The sequence below is a fragment of the Culex pipiens genome, chromosome 1, assembly GCF_016801865.2.
Source record: "Culex pipiens pallens isolate TS chromosome 1, TS_CPP_V2, whole genome shotgun sequence".
In the NCBI taxonomy this organism is placed as follows: domain Eukaryota; kingdom Metazoa; phylum Arthropoda; class Insecta; order Diptera; family Culicidae; genus Culex; species Culex pipiens.
In genome coordinates, this window is record NC_068937.1 from 54431445 (window position 1) to 54455161 (window position 23717).

Consider the following 23717-nt stretch of genomic DNA (forward strand, 5'->3'; position numbering starts at 1 on the left):
TCAACTAATGGATGATTTTTTTCAGTTTTATAGGATGAAAAAAAGTACTTGAAATTTCTCAAATATAGTAGTTTATGCAACAAGTTGCAAAAAGAGGATTTTTTTCAGCACGAGTCGTACATTTATTCAACGAGGTTCACCGAGTTGGATAAATACGAAGAGTGCTGAAAAAATCAAGTTTTGCAACGCGTTCCATACAACATTTTTTGCATTTCCAAAAAACACACACTGAGTGAAATTTTATGTAAAATTTTCATGTATTTTGTCAATAAATCGTTTAAATCAAAAAAAATGTTGAAAAGTGTTACTTTTCGAAACAAGTGCTGAAAAGTTCATCTTTTCAGCACCCATTTGAGTGCTGAAAAGTAGAACTTTTCAGCATTAATTTTGAAAAGTGTTAGTAGTTTCACGACAGAATTGCAAAAAAAAAAAAACAATTTTTAACACTTGGCCTACAGCCTACTGGACCTCGGATGGTTTTAAAGGACAACATAAGGGTTGTTCGATTGTTATCAGTTCTCTTACATTTTTTTCATTTTAAAAGGATTATTTCTCTCAAATTTATTAGCTTTCAACAATGACTATTTTTGTGCATCGGGGTGGTACCCGGTTTTGAAGTATGCTTGAAAATTGGTCTAATTTCAAGAGCAGGACTACATCCTTTCATCAATTAGAAAGGCAAAACTTTTTTTTCCCAATTCCGTTCCGTAAAGGTCACGCTGCCAAAAACCCACTCACCCATTTTTGGCAGCAGCCTTTTCCAGGAAAGCAACTCGATTCGACAACAATATCCTGGGGCACTCTGCTTTCAATATCTTCGAAAAACAGGCAAAAAACAGGCACCTACAGAAAACGACAACCTCTGACTTTCGATTCTCCACACGCAAAACGGACATTAGGTATAAATTCCTAATTTTTAGGTATAATCGAACCTGACTGCAATAAGGTATTTTATTACTAATCGGCTATTAGTAATAAAATTAGTAATAGCGTTTTAGTACGAGAATTCCTATATTTTAGGTATAATTGTAGAACCAAAATACCTTAATTTTAGGTATTTTTTGGAAAAGTGAGGGAACCAGAATTACTAATATTTAGGTATAATCCAAGATGGCGGACCATTATTATTCCTAATGTTTAGGTATAAATACCTAAATTTGAGGTATTTTCAGAAAAAATGAGGGATCCAAAATTACTAATATTTAGGTATAATCCAAGACGGCGGACCATGATTATTCCTTATTTCTAGGTATAAATACCTAAATTTGAGGTATTTTCTGAAAAAGTGAGGGATCCAAAATTACTGATATTCAGGTATAATCCAAGATGGCGGACCATGATTATTCCTAACTTTTAGGAATGAATACCTAAATTTGAGGTATTTTCAGAAAAAGTGAGGGATCCAAAATTACTAATATTTAGGTATAATCCAAGATGGCGGACCATGATTATTCCTTATTTCTAGGTATAAATACTTAAATTTGAGGTATTTTCAGAAAAAGTGAGGGATCCAAAATTACTGATATTCAGGTATAATCAAAGATGGCGGACCATGATTATTCCTAATTTTTAGGTACAAAAACCTAAATTTGAGGTATGTTCTGGAAAAGTGAGGGATCCAAAATTACTGATAATCAGGTAAATCAAAGATGGCGGACCATGATTATTCCTTATTTCTAGGCATAAATTCCTAAATTTGAGGTATTTTCTAGTAAAGTGAGGGATCAAAAATTACTTATACTTAAGAATAATCAAAGATCCAATTAGGTATTGTCCAAGAGATATGCAGGCAGAAGAAAACAATGGTTTATATGATATTAATATTTTTATTTACATCAAACACAACTATTTCATAAATGTTCTCACCTAAAAATAAATATTAAAATTTAAATTATTTCAAATTTTTTTAATGTATCTATATTTTCAATATTAAATATATCTTTTTTTTACATTTTGTTTTTTTTTCCATGTTGTAATATTTTAATATTTTAATTTTTTAATATTTAAATATTTAAATATTTATATATCTAAATATTTAAATGTTTAAATATCTAAATATTTAAATATTTAAATATTTAAATATTTAAATATTTAAATATTTAAATATCTAAATATTTTAATATTTAAATATTTTAATATTTTAATACTTTAATATTTTAATATTTTAATACTTTAATATTTTAATATTTTAATATTTTAATATTTTAATATTTTAATATTTTAATATTTTAATATTTTAATATTTTAATATTTTAATATTTTAATATTTTAATATTTTAATATTTTAATATTTTAATATTTTAATATTTTGATATTTTAATATTTTAATATTTTAATATTTTAATATTTTAATATTTTAATATTTTAATATTTTAATATTTTAATATTTTAATATTTTAATATTTTAATATTTTAATATTTTAATATTTTAACATTTTAATATTTTACTATTTTAATATTTTAATATTTAATATTTTTATATTTAATATTTTAATATTTTAACATTTTAATATTTTAATATTTCAATATTTGAATATTTTAATATTTTTTTTCAATTCGGTTTTATTTGTGAATAATCAAGTTACAATGAGTTCATTTAGGTACACTACAGAGTTTTGGTGTTCCTTTCAGCTGTGTTTTACATCGTAATTCAATCGAAAAATTATTACTTATAACTATGGAATAGAACATTTTAATATTTTAGTATTTTAAAATTTTAATATTTTAATATTTTGATATTTCAATATTTTAATTTTTAAATTAGGTATTTTCCAAGAGCTATGCAGGCAGAAGACCGAGCCACGTAGGCCAGTGGTAACGCTTCCGCCTCGTAAGCGGTAGATCGGGGTTCAAATCCCGTCTCGGACCAACACAACTGGTGATCTTTTCCCTTCTGGAATCGATTGCTTAGTAAAGGGAAGGTAGTGTATCGTCACAAACTGGATCTTATCACGACACCTTAGGGAGGCGACCTATGGAATGTTAACATTAACCCTAACATGTTAACATTAAGTTGAGAATGAAACTGCCACTGAATCCGCTTTGTAAATGCCGGCCCCGATACTCTTCAAGGGTGTTCCCCTCGGGAACTGGGAAAGATTTACTTTTTTTATGCAGGCAGAAGAAAAAAAAAATGATATTAATATTTTTATTAACATAAAACACAACTTTCTTTCTTCCCTTCCTCTCAATTCAACTTTTTCTCTTTCTCTCCTACCCTCTCTCCCTTTCTTTCTCTCCCATATTTTCTCACCTCTCTCTTTACCACTTTCTCTCTACCTCTCCTACTCTCCCTTCCTCTCCTACTATCTCTCTCCCTCTCCTACTATCTCTCCCTCTCCTACTCTCTCTCCAACTTTATCTCTTATCTCTCTCTTTCTTCATCTTTGCCCCTCTCACTCCTACTTTCTCTCTCTCTTACTTTCTATCTCTCTCTTCCTCTACCCTCACCCTATCTCTCTCCCACATTTTCTTTCGCTCTTCCCCTCCAGCCTTCTCTCACAAACTCCCCCTTTCTCTCCCTTTCTACTTTCTCCTTGACTTTCTCTCTCCCTTTCCCATTTTCGCTCTCTTTCACTCCCTCTTCTCTCCCACTTTTTCTCTCCCTCTCCTCTTCTCTCTCCCACTTTCTCTTTCTTTCTCTCTTTCTCTACCCCCACCCTCTCACTTTCAGTCTCTCATACACACACGAGCACACACACACACACACACACACACACACACACACACACACACACACACACACACACACACACACTTTCACAAACGCATACATACACACACCCGCAACGTCCAACCAAATCACAAAAAGATATAAAATTGGTTCGTCAAACTCAAACTCGATACAATTTTTCATTCACACAATCGCCACGGTCGCACAATCCCCACGGTTGGGGTCCGTTTATACTTACCCTTTTCAGCTCTTCCGCAAATATCCGTCCCGAGATCCGTCCTCCAGAGCACGAGAGGGAAGAGGCGGCTTTTTTAATTCAACCGGGAGTAGAAGATTCCGTCCTCCTCCTCCTCCTCTTCCACAAGCACGCGAGCCACACTTCCTCTAATAAGGATGCTCCGGGTTCCGTTCTCCGTGCAGAACCGGAGAACCACTTTTCTTCCTGCACAAAACTTACCTTGCCAAAGTTCCTAAGTTTTCAGCAGCACTGCGGAAAACCAACTCACAGCCACGAAATTATTTTGTTTTGACTTGTCAAAACGTGAATCGCAATTTTAGAACTAAAAAAAATACTAAAATTTAGGAATTTTTAAGAAGTACTTCAGTGTTCTAAAAAAATCCTAAATTTTAGGAAGAAAAAAATACTAATTTTTAGGTATAATTTGACAAGCTAGAACATAAGTTCAAAAAATACTAAAAATTAGGAATTTATACCTAATGTCCGTTTTGCGTGCAAAACAGCTACAGCAGCAGCAGCAGTAGGCCTTTCGGACAAAATTAGCATTCGAGGGATGCAAACATTTATCAAGCTCCTGTCCGGCTTCCCCTTGGCGCACATTTGGATTTTGGAACCTGAGAACCCGGTCCAGCAGTTGTTGCCAAGAGTTGCGAAACAAACAGCATAGTCAGTCCGAGCAGACCGAGGGGGTCTCTAAGAGGAAAAGTCTCAGGAAAATTGGATTTAATTTGAAATCACGAATCTCTGGAAAAGTTCTCGAAGGTGTGAAAATTAACCCTCTTTCCAGAGAACTGGTCAGAGGACAACAACAGGAATCCCCTTTCTTTTTTGCCGCACACACACACGTTGCTTCCCAAGGACTATTATCGAGTAGGGGACAACTCCAAACCTGGCACGTGTGACGACGTCCTTCTGTCCCTGAATGTCCTCCTTGTTGCTCAAGATGAAGTGTTAATTTGATATGGGGATAGGTTTTCCTTTTTTTCATTGTTGCTGTTGCTCGATATCATTGTGCTTTCGAATCGATGACGTCGGCCACTCAACGGGTGAGGACTTGGTTGTCGAACTGGACGTTGTGGGAGGCAGTTGAAGTGGGTGACATTTTCGGTTCAGAATTTCCAATGATGCGAGAAGGTTTGGAAAATTTTATTGACTCCACTCAAAGGAGAGGTGATTGAATTTCAAGTTGAAACCTCTTTTTTGCAACTACATTCCAGCAAAGTCCTCATCCACTGTTTTGTTATATAGCTGAATGACAGCTGTTTTTTCATCCAAAGCAATCCAAAAAACATGATTTCAGCGGGAATCAAACGCGTGTCTTCAGATTTACCGTAACTGAATCTGCGTCTTTTCCATTTTAACTGAGCCACTAGCTCACCAGTATAAACTTTTAAAACCTCATCCATCATCAGGATTAACTCGTTACCTTTTATCAACCCAATAATAACAGCAGCACAGTATTTCACGGCTTTGAACGCGCGATGATTTATGCAAAAGCGTCAAATCGATACCAATTTTCGGGGAAACTGCTCACGTGGTGACTTGCGATTTTCCGGCAACGAATGAATAAATCATTTTCGAATTCACGCGGGAGTTCAATACGCGGGCGAAATCGGTGGGGACTCTATTGAGGATCAAACTGTTTCGCGCCCCAGGCAGTAACGTCGCCGTGGCCGGATGAACAATTCATCGTCATTAAATTTGCAGATAAGTTGAGAAGATGTTGGGTTAGGTTCTGCACAGTGAGAAAGTTTTGTTTGAATTCGGATTGAAAATGTTTAAAATAAATTAAGTGCAATCAAATTTAAAGTTAGTAAGAAATATAACGTTTTTGTTACAACTACCTATAATGTGGTGCCAAACATTTCATTAGGGCACAAAAACGCTATATTTCTTACTAAATTTAAATTTGATTACACAAAACCCCCTTACGGCAGTGACGAACTGTCACTTTCTACACGGTACTCACGCACACTATCAAAACAAACGTATAGTAGCGTATGTGAGCGCACTGTAAGAGTTGACAATCCTAATCCCAAACACTAACCCAAACTAAAAGCAAAACCATAATTGTTTAACAACAATCAGTGTCATACCAGCGAACGTTATATGTTATTTTTAAGTTATTTATGTCAAAAATATTTTGATTACCTGAAGCATATTTGAAAGAAAATGTAGGCAAGATTCGGGAAGGACGGCCACCCTAAGGGAGAAGTTTCATAAAATAAACACTACAGATTATTTTGATCTCAAATCAGGTACATATTGTTGTACTAGTAGTCCATTACAGAAATGACATAAATTAGTTGGTCAAAAAATCAATTTTCAATACTTTTCAGCAATTTTAAAAACAATTTAAATCGAATCCAGATTTCAAGGCAAAAATGGCGTTCGAATGGTGAACGCCCGAAATGTCAAAATCACGCAGTGGTACCAACATTGCGAAAAAAGGCATGAACGCCATTTTTTTCTAATGTTGGTGCTTCTGTGCGATTTTGACATTTGGGACGTTCACCATTCGAACGCCATCTTCGCTTTAAAACCTGGATATATATGAAATACGCGGGGTAAACCCGAGCAGGGGTAAATAACACGGGAATACCATATTTTGGTATTACTTGGGCAAATAACAGCGACCAAAATGTGCCCTTGGTTGCCCAGTAATAGATGGTAAAATACCATGAAATCATACCAAAATCTTGTATGTGTAAGGGCACAACAATACCAAACCATGTTATTCCAAGGGTAAAATAAAACCTCAAAATAAAACCATTTCAATACCAAGTTGAGGTCTTCTGGATTTTTGAACATTGCTTGAATACCAAAACTTGGTATTGCCATGGTTTTATTTTTAGGTATTCCCGCGCCCTTGGAAAATCATATTTTGGTATTTCTGTGGTCTTTCACATACATGATTTTGGTATGATTTCATGGTATTTTACCATCTATTACTGGGCAACCAAAGACACATTTTGGTCGCTGGTATTTGCACAAGAAATACCAAAATTTGGTATTTTCATACCATTTTTAGTGCAACAGCTGCAGTTAGTGAAAAAACGGAAATTATTCATATGCAACAGCCAAATCTACTCACCTGATGATTCCATGTTGTTATTAGTGATATTCTTCACCACACCGAATGCATTTGTCATTGATGAACGGCCTGTGCTTGAAGTTCTTGAAGCTTCTGAAAAATAACAAGATTGAAAAATAAGTATTATTAAAATGAAACAGAATTGAAATTCACAAAAAATCCATTAATCTGTCGATTGACTCATTTTTCAAAGTATTTGGTTATCCCGACTTAGAGATAATTCAACGTTTTTGAAAAAAATATTAGTGGGTATATCACACTAATTTTTAAAATCATCTTTAAGATTTTTGGGTTTCATGTCATTTTAGCGCAAAATTAATTAACTCGTAAATTTCTTTTAACAAATTTCCCATAGTTTCAGAGAAAATTGATGCAACCTTTCAATATTCAAATAATACCAAAATGTGCCATCCTGACTTAGAAAATTTTCCACAATTTCAAGTCATTTCTATACGGGGTATATCAAAAATGTTTAAAATAAAGTTTGAAATTTCCGGTTTTGAATGAAAGCATTCGCTTTGAGACATGATTTTAGTGCAAAATTAGTTATTTTGTCAAAACTGGTCAAAATTTTCCCATAGTTTCAGAGGAATTGGATAAAACACTTCAATACCAAAATAATACAAAAATGTGCCATCCCGATTTAGAAAATTTTCAACAATTTCAAGTCATTTCTTTAGGGGATATATCAAAAATGTTTAAAATCAAGTTTGAAATTTCCGGTTTTGAATGAAAGCATTTGCTTTGAGACATCATTTTAGCGCAAAATTAATTATTTTGTCAAAATTGGTCAAAATTTTCCCATAGTTTCAGAAGAATTTGATAAAACACTTAAATACCAAAATAATACCAAAATGTGCCATCCTGACTTAGAAAATTTTCCACAATTTCAAGTCATTTCTATAGGGGGTATATCAAAAATGTTTAAAATCAAGTTTGAAATTTTCGGTTTTAAATGAAAGCATTCGCTTTGAGACATCATTATAGCGCAAAATTAATTATTTTGTCAAAATTGGTCAAAATTTTCCCATAGTTTCAGAGGAATTTGATAAAACACTTTAATACCAAAATAATACCAAAATGTGCCATCCTGTCTTAGAAAATTTTAAACAATTTCAAGTCATTTCTTTAGGGGGTATATCAAAAATGTTTAAAATCAAGTTTGAAATTTCCGGTTTTGAATGAAAGCATTCGCTTTGAGACATCATTTTAGCGCAAAATTAATTATTTTGTCAAAATTGGTCAAAATTTTCCCATAGTTTCAGAGGAATTTGATAAAACACTTAAATACCAAAATAATACAAAAATGTGCCATCCCGATTTAGAAAATTTTAAACAATTTCAAGTCATTTCTTTAGGGGGTATATCAAAAATGTTTAAAATCAAGTTTAAAATTTCCGGTTTTGAATGAAAGCATTTGCTTTGAGACATCATTTTAGCGCAAAATTAATTATTTTGTCAAAATTGGTCAAAATTTTCCCATAGTTGCAGAGGAATTTGATAAAATACTGTAATACCAAAAGAATACCAAAATGTGGTGTTCGATCATTGACATTTTCTGCAATTTTGCAATATCAAAACAATACCTTAAATTGGTATGATACCACATTTTGCTCTTGCATAATCCTTAAGACAAATTTTAAAGGGTCCAGGAATACCAAAATTTGGTATTGATACCAGAGAAAGGTATTATTACGCATTTCCCTTGTTATTTACCCATGCTCGGGAAACGTCCACCCATGTGGAGTGAGACAGTCAGTGCTATAAATTAACTTAATAACCTTGCTAAATCCCCCCAAATACCTACATGATTGGCAAACAGGCTTCTCTGAACATCATAACTATACTGGTTGAAAAAATCAAGCTTGAAATGTGAAGAAAAAAAAAATTATTTTTTGGCATTGTGAATTTCATATCATTTTGTCAACATTTCAGGGAAGCTTTGTAATTTTACACAAAAATATACCCAATTTAATGCAAATTAACTAGTTTGTGTATTTCGATTAGAATAAGTAAAACAAAATTATGTAAACAGTATTGAATTAGCTACTATTATTAAGAGTTTGAAAGGATTTCATAATAATCAATTAATTTTGCTATATTACAGTAAGGACTATTGTCGAACTGGTAGTTGACAGCTTTTTGATGTAAAATGAATAGTTTTATTGAAAATAGTTTTCTTTTTCTACAAATGTCTTAACAGTCAAAAATCCTTCAAAAATGTAACCTTTATCAAATTAAATATTCAAATTACGGGTGGCCGTGTTACCCTCCCTCGTCTTGCCACTAAATTACATATTTTATAAAAAAATGCAAATAGCTCATCGCATCTTTTATTCTTTTTCAATATTATGATCTTGGGGAAACAATCTGACCACGATACTGAAAAATTAGGTCTTTCATATAGAAATTGTCAAAAACCATAAAAAACCATTTTTTTCAACATTTTCATTTTTAAAACCGCTGTAACTTCACAAGGATTGGACTTAGGACAGTGGTCAATATGGAGACTTTTATGTAAAATTGTCCGGAGAACCGATTCCCGTATTCAGGTGAGTTGCTCCATCCTGCATTTTTCGTGAGTCTTTTTGTGACATCTTAGGCTATCTTCACAAAAGTTTTGAACGAAAAAAAATCGTGGGCTCCCCCTTAAATATGACTTTTTGACTTAAAAATTAGAAAATCTGACAAAAGTGGCATTTTTTTTTCATTCGGTGTATTTTTTTCGGAAAGCCCGTCAAATTTCCTACAAGTTTGTCTTTGACCACTTTTTGATACGATGCAACGGTTTCGAGATACAGAAATATTTAAATTACGAATTACAAAAATATTCAAAGCACTTTCGCCATTCTCAAATGTCATTATCGTGAGAAAATGGCTCCATGTACACAAAAATGGCTTATACAAGCGTAGGATAACATGTCTACAAAGTTTCATTGAAATCGGAGAGGCTCGAGCAAAAAGTACCAAAAAAATCCTGTTTTGGGCTGGAATTGATCTTATGTTGTAAATCATGAAAATTACATCCAGTTTCAAGTTGAATAACTATTTGTTTATTTTGAGCTATTTTTAAACAATTTCAAACAATAGGTTTGGCAAAGGGAATTCCATATGCATCATTTAGCATAAAAACAGTATTGCTAAACATTTCAGTAATATTCATTAGTATACTTAGTAAAACAGTGGGATGGCCGTCTCATCCCCAGCTCCGCTATCAAGAATATTAAATGAATTATCGTCTAAATATTTTGGCCTTAAATTTGAAGTCATTTATATTTTTTTACCGAATTCGGTAATTGAAAAATCGGTAAAGTTTAGATCGGTAAACCATCTATCAAAATGAACAATTTTTTACTGAATTTCGGTTGTACGATGAACAATAATGAACTTTATTACCGAATTTCGGTAAGGTTTTACTGAATTCGGTAGTTTTCAGTTTACCGAACTGTTCAGCAGTTGAAAATTCGGTACCGTAATCTGGGGTGAATTTGGACTACAGTCTGAATAGGGACAGCAGTTTTTAGAGCACTTAAAGCTTTTAAATTTGGAAATGGGTGTATACATTTTGTTGGTCTGAGTCTGTTCCAACCGAAACCAACCGATAATATCAAAATATTGTGCTCCAACATGGTTAAAAATGCTGTCCCAATTCACCCCATGTGTCCCGATTGACCCCAGTTTACGGTAACCTTTTTACCGAATTCGGTAAAAATCTAAGTGTAGTGAACAAAGCTATTTCCTTTATATTAAAAAAATCTCTACAATGCACAAGCTATAACAAACGTTGAGGAACCAGAAATGGCAGTGGTTTTGAACCCATTTTTTTCTTTTTTGATGTAAAATTGTTTTTTTTCCCGAAATTTTGAGCATGCTATCAAATTAGGCGTCTAATTTTACACAAAAGTCCTTTTGAGACCAAATTTCTATCTGAACAAGTTTACGGTTTCACTCTTTTAGAGTAATGCCACATTTTCAATCTAAAATCATGTAAATTAGATCATAAACAAGCAATATTCAACTTTCTAAAATTACACCTTCCAAATTTACATATTTTTTTACTGTGTAGGTAGGTGGAAAATCACTCGTGTGTATTGGTGAGGATTCTATTTAGATCGCTATAAAATTTACACACGGGTCAAACTTTTAGGCATATTTCATGAATATTTTTATAGAAGAGCTTTGATTGAATGTAGCAACACCAAGACAACTATCTCCGCAGAAGGACGCAGATTGGACGCAGATATTCCGTTTCCGCTCTCGTAACGCAATAATTGCAACCAATTTGTATCATTTTGCATGCTGCGAGGGCCTCGTATTGCGTGGCTTGGATCTAGACTGATTTTAGTTATCAATTGCACTCGATGCTAATATCAACCAAATTTAAAAATGGGTTTTATGGTATGTTTAAAGCATTGAAGCTATTCCTTTATGCATCGCAATGTAGTTGTAAAATTAAGGTAAAACTTCCCTCGGTGTAACTACCATCTTCACAGTCAAGTAAGCTCATAGTCGTGACCATGCATATTACCGTAATCACTGCGGAAATCGGAATTCATAGGCAGTGAGGAGGAGGTTTATCATGGATGCGGTCGTGGCCACAACGTGGCCCGCAGAGATACACAAACAAGCCCTGCGTCGAGTGTGTGTGTTGTGGTATCCGAGATTACGACGGTATTACCAAAAGGCACCATCATCGGTACGAAGCAGATTAATTAGGTGAGCGGCGAGTAATTATATGCGAATTTGAGAGATGTTTGCCGACGGAATGGATTTGCACACAAATTGGTGCAAGTCTGCGTTACGGAATTACTTGGAGGTACCTACGTGCTAATTATGGGAAATGTGCGAACTTGAACGCTTGACAGATTTGCCCATTTCTTGAGAGCGATCGGGCTTAGCGAGAGCTCACGCACACTCTCAAGATGTATTCCCTGGCGAGCCTTCACAAACACAAAACTGAAACTGATGAATTTCCATTCAAGTTTGCATGCAATATCCAATTTTGCATAGTTATAATGAAAAATTGAATAGCATGAAGAGTTTAGTGATGTTATCCCAGCTTAACATATAGTTCCATCATGCCAATCATGTCCAATCCTGATGCAATTTCTAGGCAAATGGCAGTAAACTTTCCGACACATAATAAAATTGAGCATGCGATGAAATTTTCCCAAAGCGACAACAAATTAAACATTCTGGGCAAGTGAAGCATATGCTCTCTCCACCCATAAACGCTTCAAATTCCTTCCAACCCGAAAGAGATCTGCAGAAAGCCGGACTAACGACCACATTTATTATTAAGCATAAAATTTTTCCTTTGCATAACAGATTGCCATCACTCTTTCTGTGTGTCTTTTCTGTGAGGGGAAAGTTTGTTCGTTCGAGCAAAAACTCCATCTGATCCTGCTGCTGGACGGATCACTTCAGATAACACGATTCGGAAAGTTTGTGTCCTTTTCGACACAGTCCGAGAGTGAAAGAGAGGGCGGAGACAGAGACCATACTGAAAACTTAATACGGCTTGAATAATTGCTTTCTTGTAGGTGTGTGTGTGTGTGACGCAGTTTAAACTTTGCCTTCTTTTTCCTCCCTGCACTAATGGCCACAACGCAAGGCAAGATGTTCCGAGTGTAAAATCTTCTCTAAACCAAAGATTATCTCTAAAGTGTGTCATTTGGTATTTTAGAGTGTGTGGCATGTCGAGAGAGATGGCCCCCGGGGACACGGACACCCGTCCATCTTGGTCAACCGGCCAGGAAGAGTGAGAAGAGAGGTGTAATGACACACATACAGAGAGATGCGCCGGACATAGTTGGGACGGAATTGCTGGAAGGGTTTTCGGGAGGGGTGAAGGAACTCTTCCAGAGTGCCACATTTAAATTCGTGAGCCATGGGCGTATGCTGCTGGAAAGTTTTCTGATGATTTGTAAAAAAATAAACTTGGCATGCCTTTCGTCATATCACTTGCCTAGGGCAGATCCAAGTTTTTAAACGTAATACGTTGTCTCAGCTGAAGTCAGGGGCCGTCCATTAACAAGACAACAAGGCTAAGGTCTAGAGCCGTCACAGTTTAAACTATTTAAACTGGTCGGATAATATGATAACACAGTAAAAAATTGTATAAATTTGGGGTGGTGTAATTTTTGAAGGTTGAAAATTACCTCATTTAAGTTGTAATTTTATTTCAATTTTGACTGAAAAAGTGACTTTACACCAGAAAAGTGCTAAAATTACACATTTTCAGAGGTAAAATTACAAATTTTTCTTACATAAAAGATGTAATATTACCATGTTTTTTTTGTACTGTGAACTTATTCATAATTATTATTTTCGTATGAGGGCCATCCATAAACCACGTGGCCACTTAAGGAAGGGGGTTGTTGATTGTCTATTTTCTGTATTTTTTTTGTATTAGGGTGGTGCGGTCTGAATTTCTTGAAAACAGGGTTGCCCTTCCTTTTGGCCATATTGATTTTAATGAATCGGTTGCGGGCCTGAAATAATTATTGATAAAAGTTTTAATAAAACAAATGTTGAAAATAAGAGACACATACTAACCTTTCAGAATTTATTTATGTGATAAATAAAATTTAATCATTAGTTAACGCTGTGAAAATATTGAAAATAAAAGTTTAAGTTTAGCTTTGTACATTTGTTGCCAACATTTTTTTACATGCCTCACATTGCTATCAAATTGAAAATTTTGTTTTCTATAGTATTTTTTTTGCGGTAAAATGATTGATTCTGATAAATATTAGTTTTTTTTCAATTGATTTAAAAAAATATGTTTTAATGAATTTAAAACAAAAATATGTCTGTTTCATGAAAGACAAAAGTTAAACTCAACTCACATTCAAAAAACTGAATTAGAATTTCTAATAAGATGTGAAAATTCGACCGTGAGTGCAGTCGGCCTCTTTTGAATCAATTATTATGAATGGCTTTAGCTTATTTTAAAAGTGAATAAAAAAGTTTTTTTTATGCTATACTTCTGGAAATATTTTTTAAATGGTCCAATAAACCATATTTCCAGTTTTTGCTTTTTGGGTGTTTTTTTAACCGCCTTGAGTCAGGGGTATTACAAAATCAAAAACTGAATATTAGGTTTATTGGACCTTTTAAAAAAACTCCAGACATATTCAGTATGGTGCATTTCCACTTTAAACGTAAACATAATTGATTTATTTCCGCGCTCGTGACAGACTTTAAAGACTTGTTTTTTACCAATCGAATCATTTTCAGTTGTTGCTTTGAGGATTTTTTTTTTCCAAAATTATGACATTTTTAATGTTTGGAGTAAATGTCACAACAGAACTTTATTTCGGAAATTGTGAACAAAAGAAAGCCGAAAATATTATAAAATTACTATGCAGCCGTATAAAAAATTGGAAAATTTCATTCAAATTTAAAAAATGCAAGAAGTGAATCAATAAATATTGAATTCAAAAATCAGTTATTCGAATAGAACTTTTTTTTTTGCACAAATTAGAAAACTTGACATGCTTAAAAAATGCACAATTTTGTATTCGGTCCATTACTTTATTAATGTGAATGATTGACATTTCGTGCTTAACTATATTTCACAAGTAATTTCTAAATGTTTTTTTTCCAGAAATCTGCTATATTAAAACTACGGATTCGCTCTAAGCATGTATTGCGATCATAAACATTGATTTATTTTACATTTCCATACAAATCTTCAATTGACCTTTCTTGCTCAGAACCTAATTTATTTTTTTATCAGTGACACTTTAAAATAAATTAAAAAGTTTAAAAATATGTGAATTTATCAAAAGATATAAGCTAATATTGCGTTTAGTTGTATCATTTGCTGAGGGTGAATTGTTGCCATAATAGAATTGTGGCCTCCACTATCGGGGAAATTCTGAGTCTGTTATACTATTACAACTCGGATTCGCCCTAAGCAACCAATGCGACCAAATCCGTGATTAGTTTTTTCCATGGTTTTTTTTTCAACACATTTTTTTGGGAAAAAGTCTTGTAAAACTACAAAAAAGTGTCCTCAGTTCTTTTCCAACATCCCTAACAACCCCAAATTCTAACCTCAACCTTTTCAAGTAAGATATTTAATGCATTCACACACAGCCATATGTTTGGGGGAAAATTTCCACTTTACAGCTTCGTTTCCACACTTGCACGTACAGTGCCTGTGGTCAACCTCAGGAAAGTTGTTTTTTCTGGAGACCCCCCCCTCCCACGTCAGTTCGAATTTAGCCTTAATTTGATAATGATAACATCAAAATCAGTTCCAGTTTTGGTTTGAGATTTTCTCGGCACCAGTCGAAATTATGCAAATTCTGGCTAGGGGGGAAAGTTTTTCCCCGAAAATTTTGAGATGGAAAGTTAGGTGTGAGGAGTTTAGGAGGGGGAGGGAAAACGTTAGCAAATATTTGTGCAAAAGTTGGTGAAATCGAAAGAAGGGAGGGCGGGACGTTGAGCTAGTTTAAGGCTACTGGTCGGTGCCAAGATTTCCGAATCGGTTTGCTGTTGTTGATTTCGTTGATGGCGCTACCGATCGTAAAACTTTCCCATTTCCTGAGGTGGGTGGGTTGGAGAAATCGAAAATAAGCGAAGGAAATTTGATTTATGCCTTTTCTCGGAAAATTGTGGACTTGGTTGTGGGTGGAGACGAAAATAGTGTTTAGGATGTTGAGGACAAAAGTTGGAGCTTCGTGTAAGTCGGACAAATTATGATGGTGTCCCATCTTCGACAGAACTTGCCCTGTTTGCACTTTTTCGGTTTTATGGCAAACAACTATAAAAATTGGTCCGTTTTCCACCGATTAAACTGCATGACGAAGGATTAGTGAGCGTAAATATAATTATGATGATTTAGCTATTTTTGTGGCGTTCAATGACCGGAAAATATTGTGACTGATTTACGTCACAAAAAGCAATAATTTGTCTTCAAAATGTTGAAAAAAAAAAATGCTTGAAATCACAGTGTAGAACAAATTACGGAACAAAATGTGCAATTTGGACATTTTAGCAATAACAAATTGTTTTTCATCCCATTTGATTTCTTTGATTTTATGAAAAAATCATCGAATGAAAATATAATTAAAAAAAAAATATATCATGACACAAAACAAGACATTTGACCAGCATTGTTTGGAAATCTTGAGACAATATAAGTTATGTCTGATCTTTTATATCGAACAAAGATAAAATATGCCTCTAGGACCTCTCATGTAAAAAACAGACAAAAAGTCTAAATGTTTTAGTTCATGAATTGTGAGACAAACCATATTACTTTGAACATTCCGACATGTAATCTGTTGATAAAATTACAATGTACGGCAATCTCGACAACTTATGAGAAAAACTCTCGAGAAAAACCTTTTTGTAACAAATGCTCAACTTTAAGCAATCAATTTCCCTTCCCTCCGTGCAGCGTAAACCTTAATCAACTAATTTCCGTCGTAGTATTTGCTTCACACAGACAGCGCACGTACACAAATTACCCCTCATATGCAATAATTCACCAAAACTGTCACAAAACGGTCCCCGAGATAAAGAGAGATAATGGAATAAAGTTAGCAAAAAAAAAAGGGGACCGACTTTATAATTGGGCGAAAAAGTTTTCGACGCAGACAGAACAATAGCAGGCGCGGGCGCTCACGCACACTAACGCAATTTTGTGATCAATGTTGTGGCGATAGGTTTGAGTGTATAATTTACGCAGATTTACTCTGGAGAAGTAACAGGGTGCGATTTATTTTGGACTTATCACACACTGATTTTTTTTTCGAGGGGCACTATTTTCAAACAATGGACAAATTCAATGTAGATTGTGCAGTGGTGGTGGTAGCGGACAATATTTATTGTGTTACGACAAAAACCGGCAAATTTAGTGGTTGCCTAAACTTGTTTGTATGCACGCGGTGGAGTTAAAATATTCTTTTTGTGTGTGTGTTTTTTTTAATTTCATATAGAGAGATAGTAAGCCATGGAATCAGGGGCAAGGGGAGTCCGAACCAACACAAACTAGATGAGTTATGACCCCTCGGTTGGTTCCCCCAACGCTTGCTTTGACGTGCACAATAGAAAGAAGGTGAGAGAGGGAGAGAGAGCGCGAGTGCGGAACCAAGAGCGGAACAGTTCACATATACCACTAAACGCCGCCCGGTTTGGGACCCTTGATTTATTACTATTGTTTCCTGAGCGGACGGAAGAGCGGGAGAGAACGAGAGCGGCTGAGTCCGATTTGGAGAATACACCGCGATAACATTAATCTTTCGAGGGTAAAAACAATTTCGCAGTATATTTCGCATTTGACACAGTAATAATTGACTTTGGCAGGGTTTGGGCAGTTGATTTCGTTGTCAAATAGGATTTTTTACCAGCAAACAATACTAAACTACAATGATGAAGCAGGTGATGATGATGGGTCGCCACGACATAACCTCAACAGTTTGACAGTTGTTAGTGTGACGTCACGACGACGTTTGATGTTTTTTTTCGGGAATGAGTGAGCGTGTGTAAGTGTGAGGGGTTGCTTTGATGGGTCAGCACGGTCATTACGGGCGCAGTAGGCTCGATCAGCTTAAGTAGTGGTGGCGAGTGTATTTTGGGTTTGTTTTCACTGGGTAGTGGTGAGTAGTTTTTCGTTGCAAGAGTGAGAAAGATAAATACAGGTGGGTAGGCTCTTAGTTGCGAGAAAACGCAAGAAACAAGTAGGAAAACGGGACGAGGGAACACAGCGACACAATCAATTGGAAGGAAGTGACGGAAACGAAACCAAACGGAACTAAAGAGGCAAAGGGATCGTAAACAAAGGAGAAAAACAACACAACAAAAAAGAGAAACCAATAGCGATTACAGCGAGACAAAGTACGTTGGATACACAATTGACATCGACAGTTATGGAGTGCACAAAGTTTGCACTTGGTTTAAGTTTAGCGGCAAAGCACACAACCTGGATACTTTTGGCCGAAAACGTAAACAAATCAGCCACTGTTTTTGTTTTCTTTTTTTTGGGATTACAGTTGGTTTTGGATAAGAGTAAGAGAAACAAACACACAGACAGATACGGCAAGAACGTGGTTTCAAACACAGCGAGAATAGTAAACAGTTGGATTTTTTTGTTGTTGTTGATTAACTGCTGGTGAAGTAACCAATAGAAACCGATAAACAAAGTATTCACAGATAACAAAATATAAGATGAATCAAAAATAATATTTACCAGAAATGTACAATGGAAGGAGAAGGCGAGACAGATAATGAATGAGATAGATCACCAACACATAGTCACTTTCAGTAGTAGCTAGTTTATATGTATGCACATGTACAATTTTGACAGCGAGTAACGATACGAGAGTAGGAGGGATAGGAGAATGATCTTTGTCTTGTTACAGCGGTACGGCTAGGAGAACAATCGCGAACAATTTGTTTACACTTTTGTACAAAAAGACGGCTCCGCGAGCGTGGTTTCATTCTCCTTTCCTTGGCTTTGTGGTGCAAGTGGTTCGGATTCGTGGCTCGATACGGTATCGAATGTGCTTGTTTTCGTGTCTGTATTGTATTCCGTTTGTTCCGAATTCTTCCGTTCGTCAGCGTCAGTCTGGTTCTGGTGCCCTAACCTACACTGATCATATTGTCATTCAAGTGTCTGCTGCGGAAACGTCAGAGCTTATTTTAACTTATATAACAACTAACTTAACCGAAGATCGCGGTAAGTCATGTTCTCAAACTTATCCACCATACTAAATGAATGATAGCATTAGCGTTATTAACGCTCCGTAACGTCACTTTGACAGCTTCCGTTGACGGAATGATCTGTCTTGCAACACGTTAGCAGTGGACTTGCATGGCGACTGTTTTCCATAGTTTGAACTTAATCACATTGAAAAATATTTTTTCTTATAAAAACAAAACCGACAGAAACGATATGATACATTGACACAGCTAGTTTTCTGTTTTGTTATATTTTACATCATAGAATATTTAAAAAAAATGTTTTCCGTACCTGTAACATACAGCCATTAATGCGAAACAAAGAAAGACACATTTGACGACTACCACTAATATGATCACCATCGCTAGTGTGCTGACTTTACCTTGGTCATGGTCTTTTTCGAGCGTCATTTTGGGATCGAGTTGTATGTATTGGTAATTTTTTGTTGTTGTTTGCATCAATCATTTTATTTCGTTTTGTGCATGTGTTGGCGGTTTCGGCGCGACGCGTTTTTTTTGTTTTGTTTCATTGTGGTGGTGCGCGCGTTGCAGAATCAATCGGTTTCGATTTTTTTGTTTGTTTGTTTTGTTTTTCGGTTTCGTTGATGGTGGTGGTCGAAAAACGAGAGGCCGAATAGAGAAAGAGAGTGGATTGGGGCGCCGAATGTGTTTGTGTGAATGATGGTATTTGTTTGTTTTGCAAACATGACGTGGGAACGAGGGGCGCGGAAGGAAGAGAGAAAAGTTTAAATTTGAATCATTTGTTGGTGGGTATTGTTGGTTATTTTTTTGTTTTCGTTGCGAACAATCTATAGTGGGGTATGAATTTTGAGGAATAAAAAGATGGAAGAGGAAATGAACGGGATGTGAAAATAAAGAAACGGAAAAGTTGTTAAAAAAATAAAATTAAAAATAAGAAGAAATTGAAAGGGATAGTCAGAAGAGATTGGTTTTCGGTAGTGATTTGGCAGTTTGGGTTCAAGCTGTCAGTTGACTTTTCCAATTGGGATTGATCACTACTTTCAAACTACAGATTTGGTATTTGGTTATCTAAATGCAATTTTAGCTTGTTGCTTGGTTTTCTACTTAGGATCTGGACATTCTGCCAAAAACCGTAACGCCGAATGGATCACTTTGAGGAAATGACCTATTCGGTGAAACGGCTCTAGATTAAAAGGCCTAAATTCAACCTACTTGAGGAAAGGGCCGAGATAGAGATATAGTGATTGTGAGAGAGCTAGATAGAGCGGGAAAAGGCAGTGCTGCCAGTTTATAGCGAGTTTCGAGATATTTTGAAGTAGGGTGGTTGTGATTCTAAGTATTTTTCTGTAGGGAGGTTTCGATGGTTGTGATCGTTATGGCGCTGTTTTATTCTAACGAATGGGTTTATGAAAGCCAGTTTCAGCTAACTTCTACAAACTACGATTGCTGGTCGAGAGAGGAAGATAATTGGGAGGCAAATTTGGAAAAGAAACGATTACCATTGTCATAATTGAGTATAATATGTTCTTTCCCTCCTTCTTCACGGTGCCAACAGCGAGCAGAAGAGGAACACCATTTCGATTGAAGAAGAAAAAGTTCCACTTTTCCCGTTTCCCACAGAGTTTACAGTGGTTCCGGCTTGGTTTGCAGCGGAGTTGTTTTCTTTCTCTGTACGAGAAAAATCCAATTTACGTCCTTTTGTGCGAACCGACTTAATTAAATCAGGTGAATCGAAGGAGGTGAGACCCGATAAGAGAGTGAGGGAGAAAGAGAGAGAGAGGGAGAGATACTGTGTGGTTGGATAGTAGAGAGGTTCCCCTTTCCTCTTTTTGCAAGTCCTTGGGCAGAAACAAAAGAGCGGTTCTTGATCAGGACCCCCGCGAGACAGAGACAGAGTAAGAGTGAGAAAGAGAGAGTGAAACAGAGAGGGAGAGAGAAAGTGAGTGCAGTCTAAAGAAAAAGAAAAACCATCGTGTTAAAAGTTGAGACAGAAAGAGAGAGAGAGAGAGGGAGAGAGAGATAGTCAAGAGGGCTCCCACTTCTGTTTTTGTTTTCTTTACCACATCGGCAAAGAACTCCAAGACTGGGGGGACACGGGCTTTGAAGATTGAGTTTGGAAATGTAAAGATAAAACAACTGAAATCCTTTAATGTGATCCAGGTGGACGGAACGAAAACCTCGGGTTGTTGAAAAGGTTTTGAAAAGAAAACGAGATTTACAGAAAACGGAACCAAGTGGCTGAAACTAATGAGAGAAAAGAGATTTTGAGATGTCAATAGAGAGCTTACTTAAAACAAGAGATAGCCATAGCGGATATAGGTTATTTGATGTTTAAATTTTATTCATCTACAAGTTTGAGTGTATTTGTTATTTAATCAGATGGAGAGAAAGAGAGCGAAAGAGAGGATCAAATAAGCAGAGTCGAGTGATGTGAGGTATGAGCGAGAAAAGAGAAAGAGAGAGTTGTGGTAGTGGTATGTTCTGAGTATTGGATGGGAGGGAGAGAGTGAGAGCGAGAAGAGAGCGAGGGATAGCTACCGGAACTCGGATGTGGACTTACCGTAGCGTGTGGTTTTCTTTTCCATTACGGCGGAAAGACCTTCCGGCGTTGTGGACGTTACGGGTGACGCGTACGTCGTTGTGATATGAGCCTGTATTGAGCAGTCCGGTCCGGTCCAGCCGAACTTGCAAAAGCACTTGTTTGTGTTGGTGCAATCCTGCGAGCGGGGCGGGAGAGAGCAATTTTTGAATTTTATATTAATTTTAGCATTGTACGGTCTTATCACTTGCGTAGGGCGGATCCTCGATCCTTTCTCAAGACGAAATATTTTGCTAAGGTTTTTGTAAAACTTGTGCAATATGTCAAATCATGCAAACATATCTTTTTAAGAAGTCTGAGAACAACGAATTTGCCCCAAGCAGTCAGTTTGACCTTGCGATCTTATGGGCTGAAATCCCTTAATGTGCTACCCGATTCTACAACCATTTGATAAAAAAGTCGTCTGACGTTTCCAGCACTCACCCCATTTCCGGAGCACTCCAGATTGTTGTGATTGCTGGGACACTTGGTCTGGTCGATGTACGGGAAGATGCTGACGCACGACTGGTTCACGCAGATCAGATTGTCCCCGCACGGCGTCCCCTCGCGCACCAGGCCAAACTGCGCCGTGGCCGCGCCCGCCGTCGACGAGCCGGAAATCGACCTGCGGAGAGTGGGATTTTTGCGGTTAGCGGCAAGGTTAGGATGCTGCAGTCACGGCACGATACTCACTTGCATTCGTATTCGATTCCCTTAATTGAAATAATTGTCCTAAAGTATTGGTGCTCGCTGCAGTCCTCCACCGGCGTCCGATCGCCGTCTTTGCACTGCAGCGAACCGCACTGGATGTTCCTGGGCGGAGAGAGGGAGAGAGAGAGAGCGAGGAGAAAGTTTGAGGTTAGGTTTGCGCCGGCATGTCAACGAGGTTTGACTGTTTGGCCGCGGTGTTGGTCGGATGACAGTTGGTTTCGATTGGGTTTGCAACACGGAAAGAATTCATGCTGTCATGAATGCTGTTCATGAAATCGTGAATAATCCTTTTTAATAAGTCATAGATATTGCAAAGGATGTTACGATGTAAATTTTGCCCTTATGGATATAATTCACGGTCACAATGTTGTTCGTATTTTCACGATTTAAAGAGTTTTTCCGTGAGCTTCGATCACAATCATCTAGGTCCAACTCCCGCAGGGGAGTAAACCTGCAATCAAACTTTGGTCTCGGCCAAAGGCGTCTGATTATTGTATCTGGCGCAGCTTCTAGCCGATTGGTGATGGACTCCCGGCTTTGGTCAACCGCCAGTGCTGCCATCGGCGTTCGCCAATAGCATTGGAGTTTGTCGTGTAATTTTGCCACGCGAACTCTATTGATTAAGTTGCCGTGTGTATGTATCCAAGATGCTGGCGGCGGTTGATGGTCCGCGGTCAGTAATGATGGTATCCATCGTGTTGGCCCGTTGGCAGATTTGGACAAACACTTCACCGGGATTGCTCGGGGATTTGTGGTGGTTTAATGAAAGGTTGTGTGTTCAATTTTGAAATTGCTTTACATTCTTTTAAAAGTTTAATTATCGTTTTTTAAAGCAAACATTTCAACAGACAAAACGATAAAAGCGTATGGTAATTGGATTTCATTAAAAACAAAAACCGCTGCAAAATGACATAAATTGTTGAAGCCTCTGCGATGTGCCCCTTTGTAGCTGGATTGAGAATTGACAGCCATTGTCGGCAACCAAGTGCCACTGCAATCACCACCACCCGTGGCGAGTTCAATCGACAAGTCACACAATAGGTGAAAAGAGCAGCTTGTGTAAGGGTGTTGTTTGTGAGCTGTCACGTGTCACGCTCGTTGTTAGTTCTGAAACTGACTGTGTGGAAAATTGCTTTGTTTCGATATTTTTTTTCAGAATGCAAGCAAATTATTCAGTTTTAAAAGCACCTTGTTTTTAATTTGTTTTGTCTTTATTTTGTTTTATTCGTCTTTAGACATCTATGAACATGGATAGATTTTTGACAATTCAAACTTTTCAAATGATTTTGTACTGACCTTTTGGAAGCAGTAGTATAAAAATGCATAGCAAATTTAGAACTTATTTATGAAGATACAATATTTTAAGTCAAAGTAAATATGATTGTACATGATATTGAGCTTTACAATGTGAACTTTAAAGCATCACATGAACAATTTTTTTTATTACACGTAAAATAACATTATTCAAAGCATCAATGAAAAAAAAAAACGCATAACAATTTGAGCTATTTTGTCTTCCTCACTGAGGTAGGCTATAATCCTGCTCTAAAAATTGATTTTTTACATAAAGCTTATAGACTAAGCTTCACGTATACCTACACCCAAAACTGGGCAGCGCTCGGCCGAGAGAATAATGGCATCAATTCGAGAGAATAGTGGTACCACGGACACAGAGACTAAGCTGAGCGGCCGTGGCTGACTGGTTACGGTGTTCGCTTTCTAAGCGAATGGTCCTGGGTTCGAT

General features: G+C 36.4%; 1 protein-coding gene across 9 annotated transcripts in view; it reads right to left on the reverse strand.

Annotated features, from left to right (window-relative positions):
* LOC120413521 (disintegrin and metalloproteinase domain-containing protein unc-71) overlaps positions 1 to 23717 on the reverse strand; it is a 982641-nt gene that overhangs the window by 60935 nt on the left and 897989 nt on the right. For all 9 annotated transcript variants that reach the window (XM_052707188.1, XM_052707187.1, XM_052707193.1 and 6 more), the window contains 3 exons: positions 21956 to 22075; positions 21707 to 21887; positions 21245 to 21401 (listed from right to left, as the gene is read on the reverse strand). In XM_052707188.1, coding sequence (XP_052563148.1) covers positions 21245 to 21401; positions 21707 to 21887; positions 21956 to 22075 — 458 coding nt within the window. The remainder of the gene's footprint in view (positions 1 to 21244; positions 21402 to 21706; positions 21888 to 21955; positions 22076 to 23717) is intronic.